Source organism: Corylus avellana, chromosome 3 (genome assembly GCF_965113065.1).
Source record: "Corylus avellana chromosome 3, dhCorAvel1.hap1.2, whole genome shotgun sequence".
In the NCBI taxonomy this organism is placed as follows: domain Eukaryota; kingdom Viridiplantae; phylum Streptophyta; class Magnoliopsida; order Fagales; family Betulaceae; genus Corylus; species Corylus avellana.
This window is the reverse complement of record NC_142492.1, coordinates 29,498,215-29,518,073: the sequence shown is the minus strand read 5'-3', so window position 1 is coordinate 29,518,073 and position 19,859 is coordinate 29,498,215. Positions and strand designations below refer to the sequence as shown.

Genomic DNA, 19,859 nt, shown 5'->3' with positions numbered 1-19,859 from the left:
ATTCTGAACGTAAGAGAAAATAATTCTTGGAATAATAATATAATATTGTTGATTGACTTGCTGATTTTGTAGGGCTTTTGAGTTTAACAATTTGATTCAATTCTCATAACCTTCTACTTCATGTGCTGGATCATAATATTCTGAACATAAGAGAATAAAATCCTTGGAATAATGTTGTTGATTTTGTAGGGCTTTTGGGTTTAACAACTTTTCTGGTCCTCTGCCAGCTCAGCTTGGGAATTCAACCAAATTAGAACAGTTGTAAGTTATGATACATTGTTGACTGTCTATTTCATTTTCACTGTCTCTTGATAGATTGCATTTGGTAGCTTAGGGATGTAAGATTTGAGTTAAAAGGATAGAAGTTGAATATCTAGGGTTAGGGTTTGAGAAAAAAAATGGAAGAAGAGAAAGAGAGGTTGTGAAATTATGTTTGTATGTGTGTAGGATTCTCTTTCCCTTCACACACCTTCACTTATTTATATTATAAAGATACACTGATAAAATGATGTAGGACGATATTTACCTTTATTTTCAGTAAAAACGGAAATAAAGAAAATATCAAAAATAATATTGGAGCAGCGCTGCTTGATTAAAATTTTACTCATTCTCAAACAATGGAAGTACAAAATGAAAGATTGCCACGATTCCCGCTGATTGTCAATTTTATATTAGGATTTTATTTTATTATGACTTTATTTCCTTTCTTTAATAGGGTTAGATTTGCTTTAATTATTTTCTTTTCCTTATTAGGATTAGGTTTACTATTGCTACTAGGATTAGGTTTACTATTGCTACTAGGACTAGGTTTACTTTCTCTACAAGTATTTCTCTTCTATAAATAGGCTAGTTTATTATATAAAACTCAATCAATTGAATTATTATCAAATCATTGAATTTTCTCTCAAATACTCTGCGGAGTTTTATCTTTCTTTTAGCCTGCGGGCTTATTTTATCTTTTGGGGTAGAAGACGAAGATGCTCCTCCTTGCAGAATCAAAGACGCTGCTCTTTGATTAGTTACCTTAGTCTTCCGCTACGTCAGTTGGTATCAGAGAAGGCTTTATCCTGATCATGGCCAATCAGCGCAACGGTGACAAACATCTCCAACAACGCTGCTTGTAGGGGAGGGGCTCTTTCGAGAGTCAAATTCATGGGGTATCCGAGCTGGCATTATCCGGATTTGATGGCCAATTTATACTACAACAACAACTGCTATAACAACGCCGTTCGTGAGAAAGATGTTGTTTCGAGATCCGACTACCAGCAATACATCAAGCGATCAAAGGCTCCTTTGAGAGCCGAATTCCAAGAGCTCCGGCAGATGACGCAGATGATGTAACAAGAGGTGCGCCAGTTGAGGGAGACGTTTGAACGCATGCAGATGGGTTTCTTTCGGAATCATAGAAACATTGATGTAAGTCATATTCAACCTGTTCGTAACTATATTCATAAATCTCCAAATAGGTACTCTGCCTATGAAGAGAATATTAATTATGGTGAAAGAGATGGGGAAGCTGTTAATTTGGTTAAAAAGTGGAGTTGCCGTCAGAGAAACAATTTGTGCAACAACTATTTGTTTCAACGACTACACCAGTGGAAGAACAACCAGCACCACCTTTGTCACAGGTGCAACTCATCACAATCACCACGAAAATTGCCGATTCCTTTGAAGAAAACTGTGAAGTTGAAGATGACATCCAAGAAATCGTTGGAAAAAAATTTTGTGGAAGTAGACGAAAAGAAAAAATCGTATCTTGATGCTATCTATGTAGATTTCTCTAAGTACTTTTCTTCAGAGGAGCCGCATGTGCCATGTTCCAAAGAAAACTCGATGACGAGTTTTTTTCAAGTGGGGGTGTCTGATGTAATACGAAAATTTACCTTTATTTTCGGTAAAAACGAAAATAAAGAAAATATCAAAAATAATATTGGAGCAGCGCCACTGGATCAAAATTTTACTAGTTCTCAAATAATAGAAGTACAAAATGAAAGATTGCCACGATTCCCGCTAATTGTCAATTTTATATTAGGATTTTATTTTATTTTATTAAGACTTTATTTCCTTTCTTTAATAGGGTTAGATTTGTTTTAATTATTTTTGTCCTTGAACACAAGCGCACCCTGCCGGACCTCAGACACCGGCCCACCCATGCTCACCATCACAGGGGCAAAAACTTCACTAGGCACATCGGAGATGCTGCTGGAGACAACAGCAAGGCCCGCCGAAATCGAAGCCATCGGCAATAATACCCTGCTCTGGAGGGGCTTAGTACAAGCCTTCATCTGCAACTTGCAAGGAGGCTTAAGACGCCCAATAACCAAAATACCATTAATAGACTTACAATAACCAGATGTAGACCGTCTATCAATATCATTGTATGTTCAATTAGCATCAAAAAACACAGCTACAGTTAGGAGAGATGACGGCCTATACAACAACCCGCTGTCCAGTGCTCCTTTTACATACCTAAGAATACAACAAATAGCTTCCCAATGAGGTTGACGAGAAGCATCCATGAACTGCATAACAAGACCAACAACATAAGTGATGTCGAGACGATTGACAGTAAGATAACTCAACTTATCAACCAACCTTTGATAACACCTGATGTCCTAAAAAAATCTCTACTTTTAGATTTAACTTAATCGAGAAGTCCATTGGAGTATCAATTGGGTGAGTACCAAGAGTACCATTTTCATAGGGTAAATCCAACACGTACTTCCACTAACACAAGCTAATACCTTCTTTTGATCTCGTAACCTCAATTCCATGAAAGTAGCAGAGGAAACTCGAGTCCTTGGTGTGAAATTGCTTTCCTAGGTGGGTCTTAAAGTTAGCAATACCTGCTGAGTCATTGCCACTGATAATAAATTTTATCAACAAAAACTATCAGAACGATGATGCTTGAGGAGGAACGATACGTGGACACAAAATGATTTGAAGTAAAATGCTGAAAACCATATTGAAGCACAACAATACTGAACTTATCAAACCAAGCATGCGGTGATTGTTTTTGGGCAGTGCAATGCTTTCTTTAGACAACATACTAATCACTCCTTCCCAGGAACAACATGACCAGATGGCTGAACCATATATACCTACTCTTGTGGATTTCCATGTAGAAAAACATTCTTGATGTCTAACTGATACAAGGACTAATCCAAGTAACTGTAATAGAAAGTAGAACTTTAATAGAATTAAGGCGGCAAACATGGGAAAAAGTCTCACAATAATCCACACCAAATGTCTAAGTGTAGCCCATGGTAACCAATCGTGCCTTCAATCGCTCTATTGAACCATCTGGATGATACTTCACAATATAAAGCTAGCGATAACGAACAGGTTGCTTTCCAAGAGGGAGAGAAGTAAGTTCCCATGTATGATTCTCACGGAGGGCAATCATAGGGTAAAGTTAATCATTTAATTAATATTGTAACATAAACTTAGTTTTTTCCATTCCTCAATGTGGTAGCTAGTCTGTTTCCAAATCCAACAAATAAAAGTATGGAGATTAGATGTGCTTATATGTATACTTACACCCTTCATGACAACAATGCGTTTTAAAGACGTGATGGTCATGAATCCATTAGAATTCTGCAGTTAAGTGTGCTTTTGCGAAAGTAGTACCAGGATGGGTGATTTCCTGGGAAATCTGGTTTGGGGAAGCTAAAAGCGGACAATATTGTGTGTTATTGGGGTGGAGTGTTTTAAATGGTATCAGAGCCATTGCCTAGCTTGAGATGGAGGAGCGTGCATAAGTCCATGGGGTCGCTAGCGGGCACTTGCTAGGATGCCAAGAATGAGCTAATCCCATAAGGGTCGCCAGCAGGGACATTGGGTCCTAAGAGGGGGCGATTGTGGCATCCCACATCACCTGGGTATGGAGATGGAGATGTGCTTATATGTATACTTACACCCTTCATGACAGCAACGCGATTTAAAGTCTTTATGGTCATGATCTTATCAGAACTCCGCAGTTAAGTGAGCTTATGCAAGAGTAGTACGGAGATGGGTGACCTCTTGGGAAGTCTGGTTCGGGAGAGCCAAAAGCAAATAATATTGTGTGTCAATGGGGGTGAGGTGTTACAAAATGGTATCAGAGCCATTGCCCAGCCTGAGACGGGGGGAGTGTGCACAAGCCCATGAAGGTCACTAGCGGGCACTTGCTGGGACGCCAAGAATGGGCTAATCCCATGAGGGTCGCTAGCGAAGACGCTGGGTCCTAAGAGGGGGAGATTATGGCGTCCCACATCTCGCCTGGGTATGGAGATGTGCTTTTATATATATACTTATATCATTCATGACAACAACGCGTTGTAAAGATATGATGGTCATGAACCCATCAGAACTCTGCAGTTTAGCGTGCTTTTGCGAAAGTAGTACCAGGATGGGTAACCTCCTGGGAAGTCTGGTTTAGAGGAACCAAAAGCGGACAATATTGTGTGTTATTGGGGTGGGGTATATGTAACGACCCAGGGAAAAACGCTAGCTACATCTGCTCTATTACCTTAAAATGACTAGTCAATTTGGAGCTTTCCTAGAATTCATTATAAAGTCCAATTTCATCTGGTAATTAGGCAATGTGAGACTTAGCATCCATGACTATCTTTATAAGCCACCCACTCTGTGAGCTTATTCTTATCTTCCCAATATGGGACCCGGGTGTCATGCAGTGCTCCAGTACCACATGACCTGGCGTTACTAGGTGGCTTTGATACCACTTGTAACGACCCAAAGAAAAGCGCTAGTCACATTTGCTCTATTACTCTAAAAGGACTAGTCAATTTAGAGCTTCCCTATAATTCATTATAAAGCTCAGTTTCACCTAGTAACTAGGCTTTAAAGCCCGCCAATAAAACTGGGCTTTAAAGCCCACCCCGGTCCCATTGGTGACCTCATTGGTGGCATGCATGGGTGCATGATTTCTCTGTTCATGTGTGCATGGCTATAAAGTCTGTTGTCAGGTTCGGGGCCAAACCATGTTCAAATCCTTCTGATTTTTTTTAAGAAATGATGATATACTAATCCGTCTATAACAAAAGATATTTCCTTAAAATTCTATTTTAGAGCCCCACCTACTTCATTTGTTTGCATGAGCATTACCTTTTTATTTATGATGGGACTGCTATCACATTGCAACTGAATTTTTTATCTCTTTTTTTATTTTATTTAATTTTTTTTTTTTTTTTTTTTTGCCTTAACAGGTACTTTGATAGTTCTGGAGTTAGTGGTGAGATTCCACAAACATTTGCTAAACTACGGAACCTGCGTGTAATGTAAGATCGAATGTATGGACAAGAAAATTTACAAGCTGAGATCATGTTTCTTTTTTGAGGAAATATTTCTCTTTGTCGCAGGTTGGGATCAAACACTGAGCTCACTGGTCAGATACCTAGCTTCATAGGAAATTGGTCAACTCTTGAAACATTGTAGGATGATTAGAACTTTTCTCTCTATTTTTGTTTAGTCATACTTAAATGAGAAGCTAGGTTTTCAATGCACTACCTACTCAATAATTGTATTTTCCTCATGAAATGTATTTCATTACAGTTTACAATCAGCTACTCCTGAATGTTTTTGTAGGAATCTTCAAGGAAACTCTTTTGAAGGTTCAATACCATCTACTTTTTCCAAATTAACTTCTCTGAAAGACTTGTGAGTGTCTACATCTGATGGTTAATTTTCTTTAGGCTGAAATACTCTTTTGGTCCCTGAAAGTTAACCCAAAGTCAATTTTCATCCCTGAACTTTTCGTCCTTTAAAAATTTAAAAGGTAGCAATATGGTCCTTCTGGCCAGGCATAGATTATGACCCTGTTACATCAGCCTTTTCTCAGGCAAGTGTGCATTTCAGAACTGATGGATGAAAACATGACATTTGCTACCATTTAAAACTTTTATGAGATGAAATTGGAACCTCTTACATTTAGGGACAAAAATTGAACCTAGGCTAAATTTCAGGAAGCAAAAGTGTATTTCTGCTTTTTCTTTCTATATTGCAGATCTTTGAGGCTTATAATCCCATATATGATTTAATTGTAGGAGAATAAGTGATTTATCTAATGGAAGCTCTTCATTGGCATTCATTAAGAACATGACGTCTCTAACCCTCTTGTAAGAGTTCCAGCTTTTAATTTAATGTATTTTGGTATGTAACTTTTGTGCGGTGTCTTGTATTTTGGACTGGACACTTTTTAAGTACTGTAAAGGGGACTTTGCTGGAAGCCATAGCCCTATGGTGTTAGACATAGGCCACAGGCCGGAGAGCTAGGAAACTCTGTGCCACTACTGTTGTATCAGAAAGTTGCAGAGAAAAGCGATGTTGAGAGTTTTGGAACCCCCAATTTGATATCGTGAATTGATCTTTCTCATGCTGTGGATGTAGGCAATCTCGCCGAACCACATAAATGCATGTGTATTTATCTATTTCATGTGTTATTTTTCTCTCTTGTAGATGTGTTTTCATATTACTAACATATTGTAGATTTTCTCCTTTTATCCTTGTTGCTTTTCTGGAAATTAATTGACTTCTTGGTTACATGTCCTGCAGAATACTAAGGAACAACAATATATCTGATTCAATTCCAGATAGTATTGGAGAATACCAAAGCCTATCGCGGCTGTAAGTTGTACCTAGTGATGGATACTTCTATACAGTATGATTAAGTTTGCTGTGTATGGCTTTATGGCACTTGAGCCAGGAATTGGTATACTGGGTAATGGGTTAAAGAACCTCAACCTGTCAGAACACAGTTATATTGGTTACTTATACTAGAGTCAAGTTAATTTAGATGAAATGGTATACTTGGGTATTTGATATGGCCTTTTCCAATAAATAAGTTACTCGTGTAAAACTCTCTGTGTAATTGGGTTTGGGGTCACTGCATTGTAAAGCCAAATTCGGTCAAATTCTTTTTTGTCTAATTCTTCTCTTTGTAATTTTTTTTTTTTTGGGGGGGGGGGGGGTGGCGGTGGGATTTATTTTTTCCCAAAATTTCTTATTACTTTTTATGTTGTGCTAGCTAGTTTTTATTATCTGGACAGCCATGTAATAATAGTTCTTTTTCTTGTATTTTTAAGGGATTTGAGCTTCAACAACATAACTGGACAAATTCCAGACTCGCTTTTTAGGATGAGTTCACTCTCTCACCTGTAATGTTCAATTTGTTTAATTGTATCATATTCCCATTGGTATGTATGCCAATTGTATTGAAGCACATTGCTGCCTTCTTAGGTTTCTTGGAAATAATAAGTTAAATGGTATCCTTCCAGCATCAAAAAGTGGGACTCTTCTCAATATGTAAGTACATCTAATTGTTTGTATTCAACATTATTGGATTGTAAACAAAAGTGGACTTGTCTAACAATTTTTTTTTTTCCTTTTTGAGGAAAGACCATCTTTTGATAAATAGTTTAAGGTGATTTGAACCTTTGGTTTCTTGGTGTGTGTGTTTTTATTATAATCTTTCTCGTAGTACCATACCTCTGGGGAATTTGAATCCCCAGTGCCTCCTTCAACGATAGATGTCCTAAACTATTATACAATTGGGACATACTTGCCTAGCTGTCATCATACTATACAATAGCATGAACAGTACTATGAAATTGTCAATATAATCTAGCGGAATGGCAAAAAAATCTCTCTATTTCATGATTATGTAGAAAATTTTGTTCATAATTTATATTCATTTAATTTCCTTTTTGTATACCAACCTTCTTTGGCTTGGTGGTTGGTTACGCCATTCCTGAGATTAAATGTTTCAAGGCCGGCGAAGAAAATAGAAAAGAGAAAAATTAACATTTTCTACTTCTAGAAGTATTCTATTTTTGAATCTTACATTGTGAATATTACAATATTTTATCATACTCTATTGTGTTTTATATGCCCATTTGTATAAACACAAATTTCTAAAGATACATAACTGCTAACTGCCTAGGCGATTACGGTTAACGGTTTTAGGTGTTTTTCTCTAGCGGAGGCGCGTTTCCGCTAGATTTCGGTGTGGTCTCGGGGGTTGCTCCTGGTTTGGTCAAGATGGAGCGAAGATTTGCTATGGAAGCTAAATCCTTCTCTTTTTTGGTGAACAAGGGAAAGTCAAAGTTGCGACTGGAGGAAAGGAGAAAGGGTTTCTCGGGATCTATTTCTCTGAGTCTTCTGTGCTCCGATTGGTTGGTGGATATGGTGGAGGTGGCATTGTTATCTCAAGGGTCGGAGGTCTTCGGCAAATATTTTCGGGAGGATTCGAAGGTCTTGAGGGTCCTTAAGGGCTGCAACAAGGCCGGCCGCTTTCTCGAGGCCTCGGTCTCTGTTGATGGTGGTCGGAAAGGGTGTATTTGGCTCCCTGAGGATCGGAAAGGGTGGGGTTGGCGACGCTTCGTGGATGAACTAAGGGATCTTTTGGTGCCTCTCGTAGCAAAGGAGAGACCGCAGGTCTCTGGTGTCAATTCCGGTGGGGGTGCCTGTGTTCGTTCTTTTGCGGAGGTGGTCTCTTCGAAGTCTGGTGGTCCAACGTTGCTGCCTGGGTGCCATCTTGATTTGTTTCCATTGGCAGTTTGGCCCGAATCGGTTGGAGGTGAGGCGCTGCGATCACCGGTGAATTGCTTCGAGTTTGAGATGGATGCGCCGGTTGATAACTCGTTGGTCGCCAGTGATCTGCCGTTGAAGGTGACGAAGGGCATTTCTGTCGTTAATTGGGTTAAGCAGCGGGGTACCGGGCCAAAGTTGAAGATCGGCATGTCCCTTGGCGGCGGCAGGTTAAGGATACTGAAGAAGCTAGGGTTACTTCACTTCTGGAGGTATTGTGTGACGTGGGTTTGGGCTTTTTTGAAGCCCAAACGCTAGGCTAGGCCTCTATCCTATTTGAAGAAGAGGGTTAAAGGGCGAGAGCGGGTTACCGGGCCGGAGCGGTTTTCCGGATCTGATCGTGCTTACGGGTTGGATCCTGTTTCTGGGTCGGGTCGTGGTTCCGGTTCGGATCCTGTTTCTGACCCAATTCCGACGAGGGTCTTATCTATTGGGGTCGCCGGTGAAAGCCGACCGGGTTCTCTTCCTCTTTCTTCTGTCGATTCTGGGTTGTCGGAGACTCTTCTTTCTCACTTGGAGAAAGCCGATCTGGTTGACGCCGACACGTTATCGTTGCCCAGTGCGAATGTTACAGATCAAGTTCCTGAGGGTCTTGACTGCACTTTTGATACGGGCTCTCTGACGCTATGTGTGACTTCCGATGGGGTCTCCGACTTCTCTAGGGATGGTCTCCCTGTCGAGGAGGGGTGTGGGGTGAAGGACGATTTGTGTGCTTGCCCAGCGACTGGCTGTACGGGGGTTTGTTTCGTCTCCTTGTTCGCAAGGGTCTGTCTTCGCTGGTCTCGGGTCTAATAAAGCATTTGGGCAGTCTTTGGAGGTTTGCAACTCTGATGCCATATTTTCGGAAGATGGCCTGACCAAACCTCAGGCTTGGTTGCTTGGGTGGCTGAGGGAAAGAGCGCAGCACGATGTGAAGGCTATGGCGATGTTGAAGAATATGGAAGAGCAAACACGTCGGGCTAATAAGGTTGCACTCCCCCCGGATGGCACTGAGGAGTTGGCGAGGATGCAGGAGGTGATGCGGGACTTTGAAGGGAGGAGACCTCGGATGAAGGGCAAGAGAGAGCTACTAAACTTAGAGAGCTCCATTAATTATGGTATAGCTAGTGGGCCTGTTCGGGGAAAGAAGGGCAAGACTATTGGGATGTAGTCTGTTTGGGTCTTTTGTGGGTGCTCCTTGTGAGCTTGGGTCTCTTGTGGGTGCTCCTAGGCGCTCTCCTTTTATACTTCTTGTGCATTAGGGTTACGCCCCTTTGGAGGGTTTTTTCGGATGTTTTTTAGGGCTCCTTTTGTGGGCTTTTGTGGGTGTGCTTTGGGGTTTCTTCTTGTAGAGCCGCTTTTTCTTTTTCAATAAAACTCCTTATTACCTATCAAAAAAAAAAAAAAACTGCTAGCTGCTAACTATTAACCGCCTTTATGTATATTATATAATATATAATATACTTATATATAAAAAAATAAATGAAACGATGTTGTTTTCGTGTTTAAATATATATAAAAATCTAGAAATGATGTCGTATGTAGTAGGGTATTAATATATTACCATAAAAACAACTTGTTTTGGTTTTTAATTTTTAATTTTTAATTTTTATTAAATTTTTTTTTTTTTTCTTTAAAAAATGGTTAACAATTATTAGGGTTATTAACCGATAACCGCTGGTTAACCACCTAGGCAATTAGCGGAGGCGGTTACAATTAGCGGTTTTGGCCAATACCGCTAATCATAACCCTCTTTTCACTCCTAGTTATACTCTACGTGGAAGTTGCTCTAATTGGAATTTATTTGGTACACACCCTTACTCTTTTAGCCTATTCAATTTTTCTTGAAATTTTTTTCCTTCCAAAAAATTGGATATTCGTGTCATTCTAGCTATGCTTGTAACAGCAACTTCTGTGGTTTTATCCAGAAACATGGAGAAATAGTGGTTTTAGATTTGAATTAGTGCAGTGTCTATATAATCAAAAGTTTAGATGGGTTGACTAGAGTCTAAATGATACTGACGATGCTGTTTATGTTTCCTGGAACATGTACTTATCATTTTCACAATGCTATGCCTGCAGAGATTTGTCATACAATAATTTAGTTGGGAGCTTTCCTTCTTGGGTCAACGAACAAAATTTACAACTGTATGTTTACTATTTTTTGCCAGTTATATTTAGTAATCTTCTAGTTTTCATTTGTCTACTTTAATATTCTATGTACTTTTCTGAAATAGTATGATCTGCTAGTTCTACATTAACTTATTTCGTTTTAAAATCATAGAAAATCTTGCATTCTATACATTTCATAATAAAACTAACGTGGAGCTTTCATGGGGTACATTATGCAGTAATTTAGTTGCCAACAACTTCACATTGGGAAGTTCAAATAGCAGGTAATTCTCTTGATATCATTTTTTACTCGTATTGCATGAGCCTTCCTTAGAGATAATCACTTGAATTTGATCTTATGTCTTGTTGTACACTTGCTCTTGAGGCCTTGTCAGTATTTTGAGGCTTTCAACATGCTAATGTAACTCAACATTAGTTTTTGTATACGTAAGAACATCAATTTGTAGTCATGGTATTCCTTTGAGAAATCTAATGTTTTAGTAGATTTAACTATTAGATGTAGCTGCTGTATAATATGTAAACTTGTAAACAATATGGTTATGGCATTTAAATAAATACTACTCCTATTCCATCCATCCCAAAAATGATTATCTTGCTTTCCTTTTTTGGGATATTCCAAAATGAATGTCCACTTTTGAAAAGTCAAAGCATCTTCACCTTTCCATGTTTTTTTTGATAAGTAATGTATTATAAATCAAAAAAAGCGCAAAGCGCCTCTAAGTACACAAATGTATACAAAGGAACCCAACCAAACACCCTAACAAACCAAAAACCCAGAAAAACCCAATCAAACCAAACACCCCACCAAAAAGGTATACAAGAGACCCAACCAAAACCCAAGAAAAGCCCTAGTGCATCTTAGGTGGAACCCTAGTGCACCTCAGGGGGAAATGAAAAAGCATTTTTTGACCCCAAAAATCCCCGCCGACGCCGGCCCTTCACCGGAGAGATGGAGCAATCCAGATTATTGAGCTCCCTCAACCCCTTAACCTTAGAAGCAGAAGCTTCAACCTTAGGAGCAGAAACTTCAACCTCAGCAAGCAGGTCCTTGTTCTTATGCAGCGGTTTTGCGACTTTTTCCTTCACCCTCCAAGTATAAAACAGTTGGGACGAGGATATAGAGGAGTAAATGGGAGTACCACTCTCTGTCATGCGAGGAAACGGACGGCTAAGACTCCTCCCCATCTCCGCCGCCCCATCGAGAAGGGAAGTAGTCGAGAGAGAAGTGCAGCACTGTGACGAGAGCAAGGAGGTAGCAGCAGGGGAATGAAGACCCAGCTCAGCCACCCCAAAGGAAGGCGAGACAGTAGAGCCTACTTGAACCTCCACCGGCACAGAGGGAACCGGAACAGGGTCCTTTCCCTTAGAGGACAAAGAAGAATCCTTCAACACCACCGGAGAGGGAGAGACAGCTCTCGGACCAAAGAACCCACGACGAAACAAACCTTTCGCCGGAGAAGAAGAACGAACAACCAGAACCTCCCCCCCCCGAAAAAGGAACCTCCCTATCCTTGCAAAAAGGGCTCGCCGGAGAGTCCACCTCCCAAGGAACAGAGAAGGCCTCCTTGAGAATAGAAAGACGAGCCGAAACAGAAATCTCCGAAGCCACAGTCGCACCCAGGCAGGCTTCAGGCATCGCAGAAAGAGAACCCTCCCAGTCCCTGCGCAACGTGCTCGCTGGTAAATCCTCCGCAGAAAGGAAAGAAACAGCCCCCTGAGAGGACCCGTTACCGGCAGACCCATCAATCTCGCCCAAAACTCGCACCGGAGAGAGAGAGAACTCCGCCGAGGAAGACCCATCGCCGGAATCCAAACCGGTAACCTGCAAACTCAAAGAAGACCTAGCCAACGGCTCCAAAAACTCGTTACAGACCAGAGGAATCCCCGGAGAAGGCACCAAGAGCGACGCACACGCAGAAACAGACTCCAAAGGTAAAGAAAACGAGACTAAGCCCAGCTCCGAACCCGGAACCGAGTTTTGGTCTGGATCCGAGTAATCCGGATCCAAGAAAAGAACCGGATCCAAATTTTGACCCAATCCCACTTTAGAGACCGACCCGGAAACACAACCCAAAGCAGAATTTGTTAGGCCCAAAAAACGAGCCCGTTTACTCCTGCGAATGGGCTTCGAGACAACCCCAGCACAGACCCGGTCCAACTTACGTTGGATTTGCCCTAGAAGCCTTAACAACCCACTAATGCCGATCTTGCCCTTCTTCTTCTTCCTCAAACTCATTGACCTAGCCGCCTCTACCAGAGGAGAGGGCAAGCTCTCCAACGCAGAGCAATCCACGGCAGAACGCAACCCCATACCGTCATACTCCGAATCCCAACAAGACGACCCCGGAAGCAAATTGAGAGACCTCGGGTACTCAACTGCTCTCGCCTCGACGCTCGGAGAAGATCGAAGGACATCCACGAAAGACCTCCCGGAGTCGACCCCCAAAGAAGGAACATCCATGAGAAACCCCGCCGAAGATGGAACCCCAAACTCCGCCGTACCATCCAACTTGATCTGGGCCGCCAACAGTTGCCGAAGCTCTCCCGCAAAACGCCGCCAGCCCCTCCCAAAGCGTCCCTCCGGAAGCCAAATGACTCCCTTACAACCACCCTCAGCCAACACTGATACCTCCAAGAACCTACCGGCCTTATTACCTCCCCCATGGACCATCGTGGCCTTATCACCCTCACGGTAAGATTTGGCAATTTCTTCCTTCACCTGAACCTGAATCGCCGCTTCCACCGTTTCCACCAACCACGACGAACACCGAATGCTCGCGAAAATATACTCCACGAATCCTTTTCTCCTTTCCTCCAAACGAAGGTTAGGACACCCAACCTTTGCCGAAAGGCAGAAGGTTTTAGCTTCAAAAGAGAAGCTGCGTTCCATAACTAGTGCGCCGAACCCTAACACGCAGCACCAGCCGCGCCACCGCTCGCAGAAATTCAACTTTCAAAAATTCAAATTTTGAATTTCATCCAAATCTAGAGAGAGAGAGACATTCTAGAGAGAGACATTCTGAAAGATAAGAAGAATAAGGAAGCTTTTAGGTGTGAGTTCTGAAAGATAAGAAGAATATGGTGTGAGTTCATATAAAAAAAAAAAAAAAATTGTGTGGACAACTGACTTGTTAGTCACCCTGCCTTCTCTGGTTTCTTTGAAATAGATAGAAGTAATCACATGCATAGCCCCTACTCAACAATCTTTCACTGTTGATCTACTTCTATTGTGGACGACGGTAGTCAATGCGGATAACGGTAATCAGGGTCGACTCATTGGGACAATTTTGCACCTAATGTCCATGATCATACCAGAAATTCTCGGAGTCTTTCTTTTTCCTTGAGAAAGTAAGCCCTTGTCACCATGCCTCTGGGCCTTCTGATACTGAATCCATCATTGCTAGAATCTGCTTGAATGACTTAGGAGATTAAATCTGTCCTTTGGTGATTGGGGTGACCATTATTATGATCTCCATCAGACCAGGTCACACACACTGACCCTCCTTAACTATTGGAAAGCCAATCCTTACAAACCCAATTGTGATCCATGTTGGCATGTGTGGAATTCGAGGAAAATTGTCTGGGTACTGATTTGCATTGTCCTATGAGAATGCATGTTCTCAACTGGATTCCCCCTTCTTCATCTTCACTTTTGAAAGTTTCAAAGTAGCACTCCATTTTAACCAAATAAGTATCCACCAAATGTGCTTTCTGTGCGACAGTGCCTGGAGTTCCCCTCAGGAACCTTGATCTACTGCTGCCTTTGGTGCTGGTATGCCACCACCCACTCCTTGCCATTCACAGGTGCCTTCTTACTGATCACCAACCTTGCTTCAATTCGTCCACCAAATCTTCGAAGGTCTTCCTTTACAACATCTACAACAGTCATCAAATTCTCAAGAGTTCCTAAATTTATAATCAACCATTTTAAACATATAAGCATAGTCTAAAAGATCCCAAGAAAATGTTACCAAGTGTTCGTTGAGAGAGAGAGAGAGATTATCCAAGAGCAAAATTTTTTTTGGCTGATGACTATGATAAACAACCCCTCCATTAACATGAGAGCACCAACAGAAAGAGAATGCTTGTTTACCTTTCACCATAGCACTATTGCTCATTACTCATTGTAGGAATGATGACTTACTAATTCTTTTATGCTTTCAGTGGTTTGCCTTCAAGTTTGAATTGTCTTCAACGGAACTTCCCTTGCTACCGAGGTTCTGGAATCTGTAAGTATAATTAAGAGCTTACCCTCTTTTTAAGAGTTTTAGATTGGAATGCATGAGTAGGTAGGGCTGTTCAAAAACTTGTTGGGCCGAACCGGCCAAATGGCTCTCCCAAGTCCAACAGCCCACAGTCGGGTTTCTGCTTAATGCAGTTTGGCTATTGGTAGGCTTTTTGGAGACTTAACCAAAGTCGGATTGATTTTCCGAGCCTGAACCAACCTGATAGTATTATAAATGTATTGTGATGTGACTTGGCTTCATTCAAGTCATAATATTCACGAGGGGCCCAACTCTCATGGGCTAGAACTCTAGTTGTTATTTGATAAAAGGCTCATCCTTGCCGAGGGCCTATGCACCGCCGAGATTAGTCGGAGCGAAGCTCCGGATACCCTGTGCCAAATAAAAATAATAATAATAATAATAAAAGGCTCATAACATCATTTAATCAAGTAAATATGTATAAAATATCAAATTTTGTATAATTAAAGAGTTTATTCATTCTGTAAGCATTTACTTACCTCGGTTGATCATCCTTAGTCTCGGACATCTAACTCCACTACACTGCAAATGACATTCTAATATTTGGCGTACACTACATTGGAAAATCCTAATCTTAATTGAGCGATTAAAACCCTAATTACGCATTGTTGAAAGGTTTGCATGAAGAAGGTTAGAGAAAAGAGGAGGCTCGTCTTTATGTTACGTAGCCAACCTCAAACATATTATTATATAAGCTTAAACAAATATGACAATGACTAAACTACCCTCAAACCTTAATACATTCTTCTAACACTCCCCCTCAAGCTGGAGCATATATATCATATAGACCCAGCTTGGCACAAATAAACTCTAACCAGTTACGATGTAAATATTTTATAAACATATTAGCTAACTGGTCTCTAGACTTCACTAATGCTGTATATATATCTCCATCGAGTACTTTGTCTCGGACGTAATGAAAATCGATCTCAATACGTTTAGTCATTTCATGAAAAGCTGGGTTAGATGCAATATGTATAGCAGTCTGGTTATCACAAGATAACAGGATAGGAGTAGGAGTTGAGAAACCAATCTCCTGAAGAAAATGTTGTAACCATGTCAACTTATGAGCCATTGCCCTGTACTCTGCTTTAATACTGGATTGTGCCACCACTGTCTGTTTCTTACTCTTCTAAGATACAAGATTATTGCCGAAGATCAGTTGGTTTCACGGTATATTGGGGGCCTGCGCCAACAAATCCAAGATTCTTTGAATCTCTTTGATCCTGTCAATGTGTTGGAGGCACACCAAAGGGCCTTGCACCTAGAGAAGACGCTCACACGAGGACCCTTAGGGCTGTTTGGTAGAGGAGGTTGTGGAAGCAACACCTATTCGAATGGTCTATTCACGGCTCGAAGCGCCACTCAACCCTCGACCCAAAATAGGGGGCCATCGACGGGACAGCCAAACAGTGACTACTAGTGGGCCCAAGTGCTTTCGATGTGGCGAGCCGGGCCACAGGATGGAAAACTAGCTCTATAAAATAGGCTCCTGGATTTGAATAGGGTTAAAAGTCAAGCACAAAAATGTGCTGACAAAATGTGTAATATGCATACAAGCAAAGTGGGACAAGGACATACATGATGCCAATTTTGTAAGTCAAAAGATCTTTTTGAACATATGTTGATAAGTGCCTCTTTTTTATTGCCATGCAGATTATAATTTTTCTATCAAGTGTGGTGGTCCACAGATCACTTCGTCTGGGATTGTGTACGAGAGGGATAATGAGACACTTGGTCCAGCTACGTATTATGTGACAGACTCAAAGAGGTGGGCAGTTAGTAATGTTGGATATTTCTCTGAAAGCGACAATCCTCAGTATAAAGCTTCTACATCTTCTCATATTACAAATACGTCAGACATAAGGCTGTTCCAGACATCGCGAATCTCTGCTTCTTCATTAAGATACTATGGCTTGGGGCTAGAAAATGGTAATTACACTGTCAGCCTCCAGTTTGCAGAAACAGCTTTCCAAGGTTCTTTTAGGTGGAATACTCTGGGGACACGCCTCTTTGATATTTATATCCAGGTCTCTATTTTATTTTTGAATTGCATTAGAAACTGCTTCTTTGAGTATCTTTTGAACTGACAAAATACTTGTTACCCTACTAGTTGAGTATAACTTTTATTTACTTATCAAATAATATGTTTGATTGGTATTACTCTCCATTTCACAATGGATGGAAGTTTACAAATTACATGTATTCCAATGAAACAAATCCTCTTCTAGAATATCCTGAGACAGACTATGAAATGTGGGTTTACACATGAAGGTAATATGAGAGAAGTTAAATGGGTATATTCTTTCTTTTTTGTAAATTTTCGTCTATTTTACGACAGATCAAGAAGGAAAACACATCATCTATTATGGGATGGAGTGAGTAGTAAAGTATAATGACCACTTAAAATGCCTTGACTTGGATTCATGATGATTTGAAAATGTTGAGGTCATCTGCAGTCTATTGATTTTTGTTACAAATTTATTGATTATCTAATTTGTTGTTTGAAGAGGTACTTTAGAATATGATTCATATTGAGAATAACTCCAAAATTATGTTAGTAATTTTAGAAATCTATTGCCATCACTAGGTCAAAATTTCGGTCCAGTTTGGCATAAGCCTTTGCAATTTCTTCACAACATTTTCCCAATTCATTTTCTTAACCCATATAATTTCTAGATGTAAATATTTCCATATCAGGAATGTGTCTATAGTCAGGATGAGCGTTTGATGAAATAGAGCCCCTATGTTCCTTAAAAATTATTATCATCATCATTTGTTGTTGGTGGTGTTATTAATTATTTATTAATTATTATGATCGTCGCCATCATCATCATCTTAAGTTCTGCATTTCTTCATTTTTCCAGGGGAATCTTGTTTTGAAGGATTTTAACATACAAAGGGAGGCAGGTGGGGTCACATTTCGAGCTGTCCAGAAGATATTTAAGGCTCAGGTATCAGAAAACTATCTTGAAATCCATCTTTTTTGGGCTGGAAAAGGGACTTGCTGCTTACCTTCTCGAGGTACTTATGGACCTTCTATTTCAGCCATCAGTGTTACCCCAGGTAATAGAATGTTAAATTATTTAAGCGCAACTTAGGAGTTCACTAGTTTCAGGATTCAGGTTTCCCCAATTCTGTATGGAGAACTGGATGTCCAGTTCCGTCTATGACATACTGCAATATCAAAAAGGAATGGAATGTTGGACGTTGCTGCATCCATACAATCTATGGTACACTTGTAGCAGAAGACTATGTCATTTGAGGTTCTGGTGGTAAAGACAACTATTATGGAAGCGTTTAAGATCATTCTCAGTAAAAAGATGGAATTCCACGTTCAAATTGGGGAATTAGAATGTCCACCGTTTCAAGCATTTTACTGAATAAAGATAGTAGACCAATTTTGTAAAAAATATTGCATTCAAATTGGAAGCTTAAGGTTATCTTCTTGCTATTCTTTTTTGCTTGGATATAATTCTTCTACTTATAGTTTGTCAACTTACATTTGCGCACGGAATTGAAGTAATGACCTCATCCTTCATCCCTTTAGGGGAAGGAGATGCCATTCATTCTAAGGATAATTGGTAGTTTGATAGGTGAATGCCCAACTCACATACCTGCTTGTTCTATCCTTTTGGACTCTGTTGACTCTAAAAGTTGTAGGCTTCTTTTTTTGGCTTGAGGTGTATCTCTCTCTAATGCTCTTGCCATTGACATCATTTTAGTGTCACATCATGAAAGAAACACTGCCCATTTATCTACGGACTGCAGACAAAGCCCAAGAGTGGTAGGGTAAGGTTGATTCTGGAAGATCCGAACAAATTATTCACCTTGTGAAAAAAATGTAAGGATGTTTTTGCCTTGTCCTCTGATGGTACTCCTGGGGTCAGCATAGTTCATCATAAAGTCCTTTTTCAACATGATTCCAATCCAATAAAGCAGATACTGTAGATACTGAGGCCTGAGTCGATATTAAAAATCAACTAGGAACTAGGGAAGCCACTAAAGGCAGGATTTCTTGCAGTGAAGAATAGCCAAAGTGAATTTACAAAGAAATAAGACCTTAAAAAATGTGGTATGATTTCATATTGTTAATTTACATGAAAATAGGAACACAAAAGTGAAAATATTCAATCTCTTAGTAGTTTTCTGTGATGGCTTTCAAAATTTTAATGTAAAACAGAAAAACTAGTCTTTTTATTATAGGTCAATAGAACAGATGCGTCTGCCTTTTGTGAGAGTCACAGCATTTGAGCACTTCACCTCTTGTGCTGACATTCTGCTTTCTTGACCATCTGTTTCCAAAAGATATTCCATGGTATGATGTGGTGAAGAGAGCTGCATATCCAGTTCTCGTGCAAAATTTGAGAAGAGCCTAATCCCTCAATTTCCTATTTTACTGGTTCCATTTTATTGAGTAACGTTTGTACAGATTTCAGACCTACTGTCAGTAACAGCCCTCCAACCAGGAAGAAGAACAGGACTGGTCTGATTGTGGGGGTAATTGGTGGACTTGTAAGCTTTCTTACAGTTTTTGTGATTTTGTGCTTTTATCAAAGAAGAAAAAGACATCACACCAGTAAAGATGAAGGTAAACCAGAACTCTGTTGCATATCTATGATAGTTGTCTAGCTTCTTGGTCATATGGAGGTCCATACATAACAATAATGAGATATGAAGGCATTTCAAGAGAGACCTATTTTGTGCGTATGTTTTTAACCATATATATACATATATGTGTATTCAAGTATTGTATATGTATTAAGGCATGTGAATAAATATATACTTGGAGAATATGTTTGTATGTGTGTATATATACGCCAAAAGGTATAGAATAAATTCATTTTCTTTCCCTACTAAAACCCATGTGCATCTGTAACTACAACATGGCTTTGC

At 40.2% G+C, this 19,859-nt stretch overlaps 1 protein-coding gene across 1 annotated transcript in view; it reads left to right on the top strand.

Moving 5' to 3' along the window:
• Positions 1 to 19,859, top strand: part of LOC132176694 (putative LRR receptor-like serine/threonine-protein kinase At1g56130) — a 44,191-nt gene that overhangs the window by 18,849 nt on the left and 5,483 nt on the right. Inside the window, exons 6-19 of the mRNA XM_059588971.2 lie at positions 190 to 261; positions 5,208 to 5,279; positions 5,361 to 5,432; positions 5,587 to 5,658; positions 6,045 to 6,116; positions 6,553 to 6,624; positions 7,083 to 7,154; positions 7,237 to 7,302; positions 10,648 to 10,713; positions 10,917 to 10,961; positions 14,863 to 14,927; positions 16,620 to 16,993; positions 17,831 to 18,029; positions 19,396 to 19,554. Coding sequence (XP_059444954.2) covers positions 190 to 261; positions 5,208 to 5,279; positions 5,361 to 5,432; positions 5,587 to 5,658; positions 6,045 to 6,116; positions 6,553 to 6,624; positions 7,083 to 7,154; positions 7,237 to 7,302; positions 10,648 to 10,713; positions 10,917 to 10,961; positions 14,863 to 14,927; positions 16,620 to 16,993; positions 17,831 to 18,029; positions 19,396 to 19,554 — 1,478 coding nt within the window. The remainder of the gene's footprint in view (positions 1 to 189; positions 262 to 5,207; positions 5,280 to 5,360; positions 5,433 to 5,586; positions 5,659 to 6,044; positions 6,117 to 6,552; positions 6,625 to 7,082; positions 7,155 to 7,236; positions 7,303 to 10,647; positions 10,714 to 10,916; positions 10,962 to 14,862; positions 14,928 to 16,619; positions 16,994 to 17,830; positions 18,030 to 19,395; positions 19,555 to 19,859) is intronic.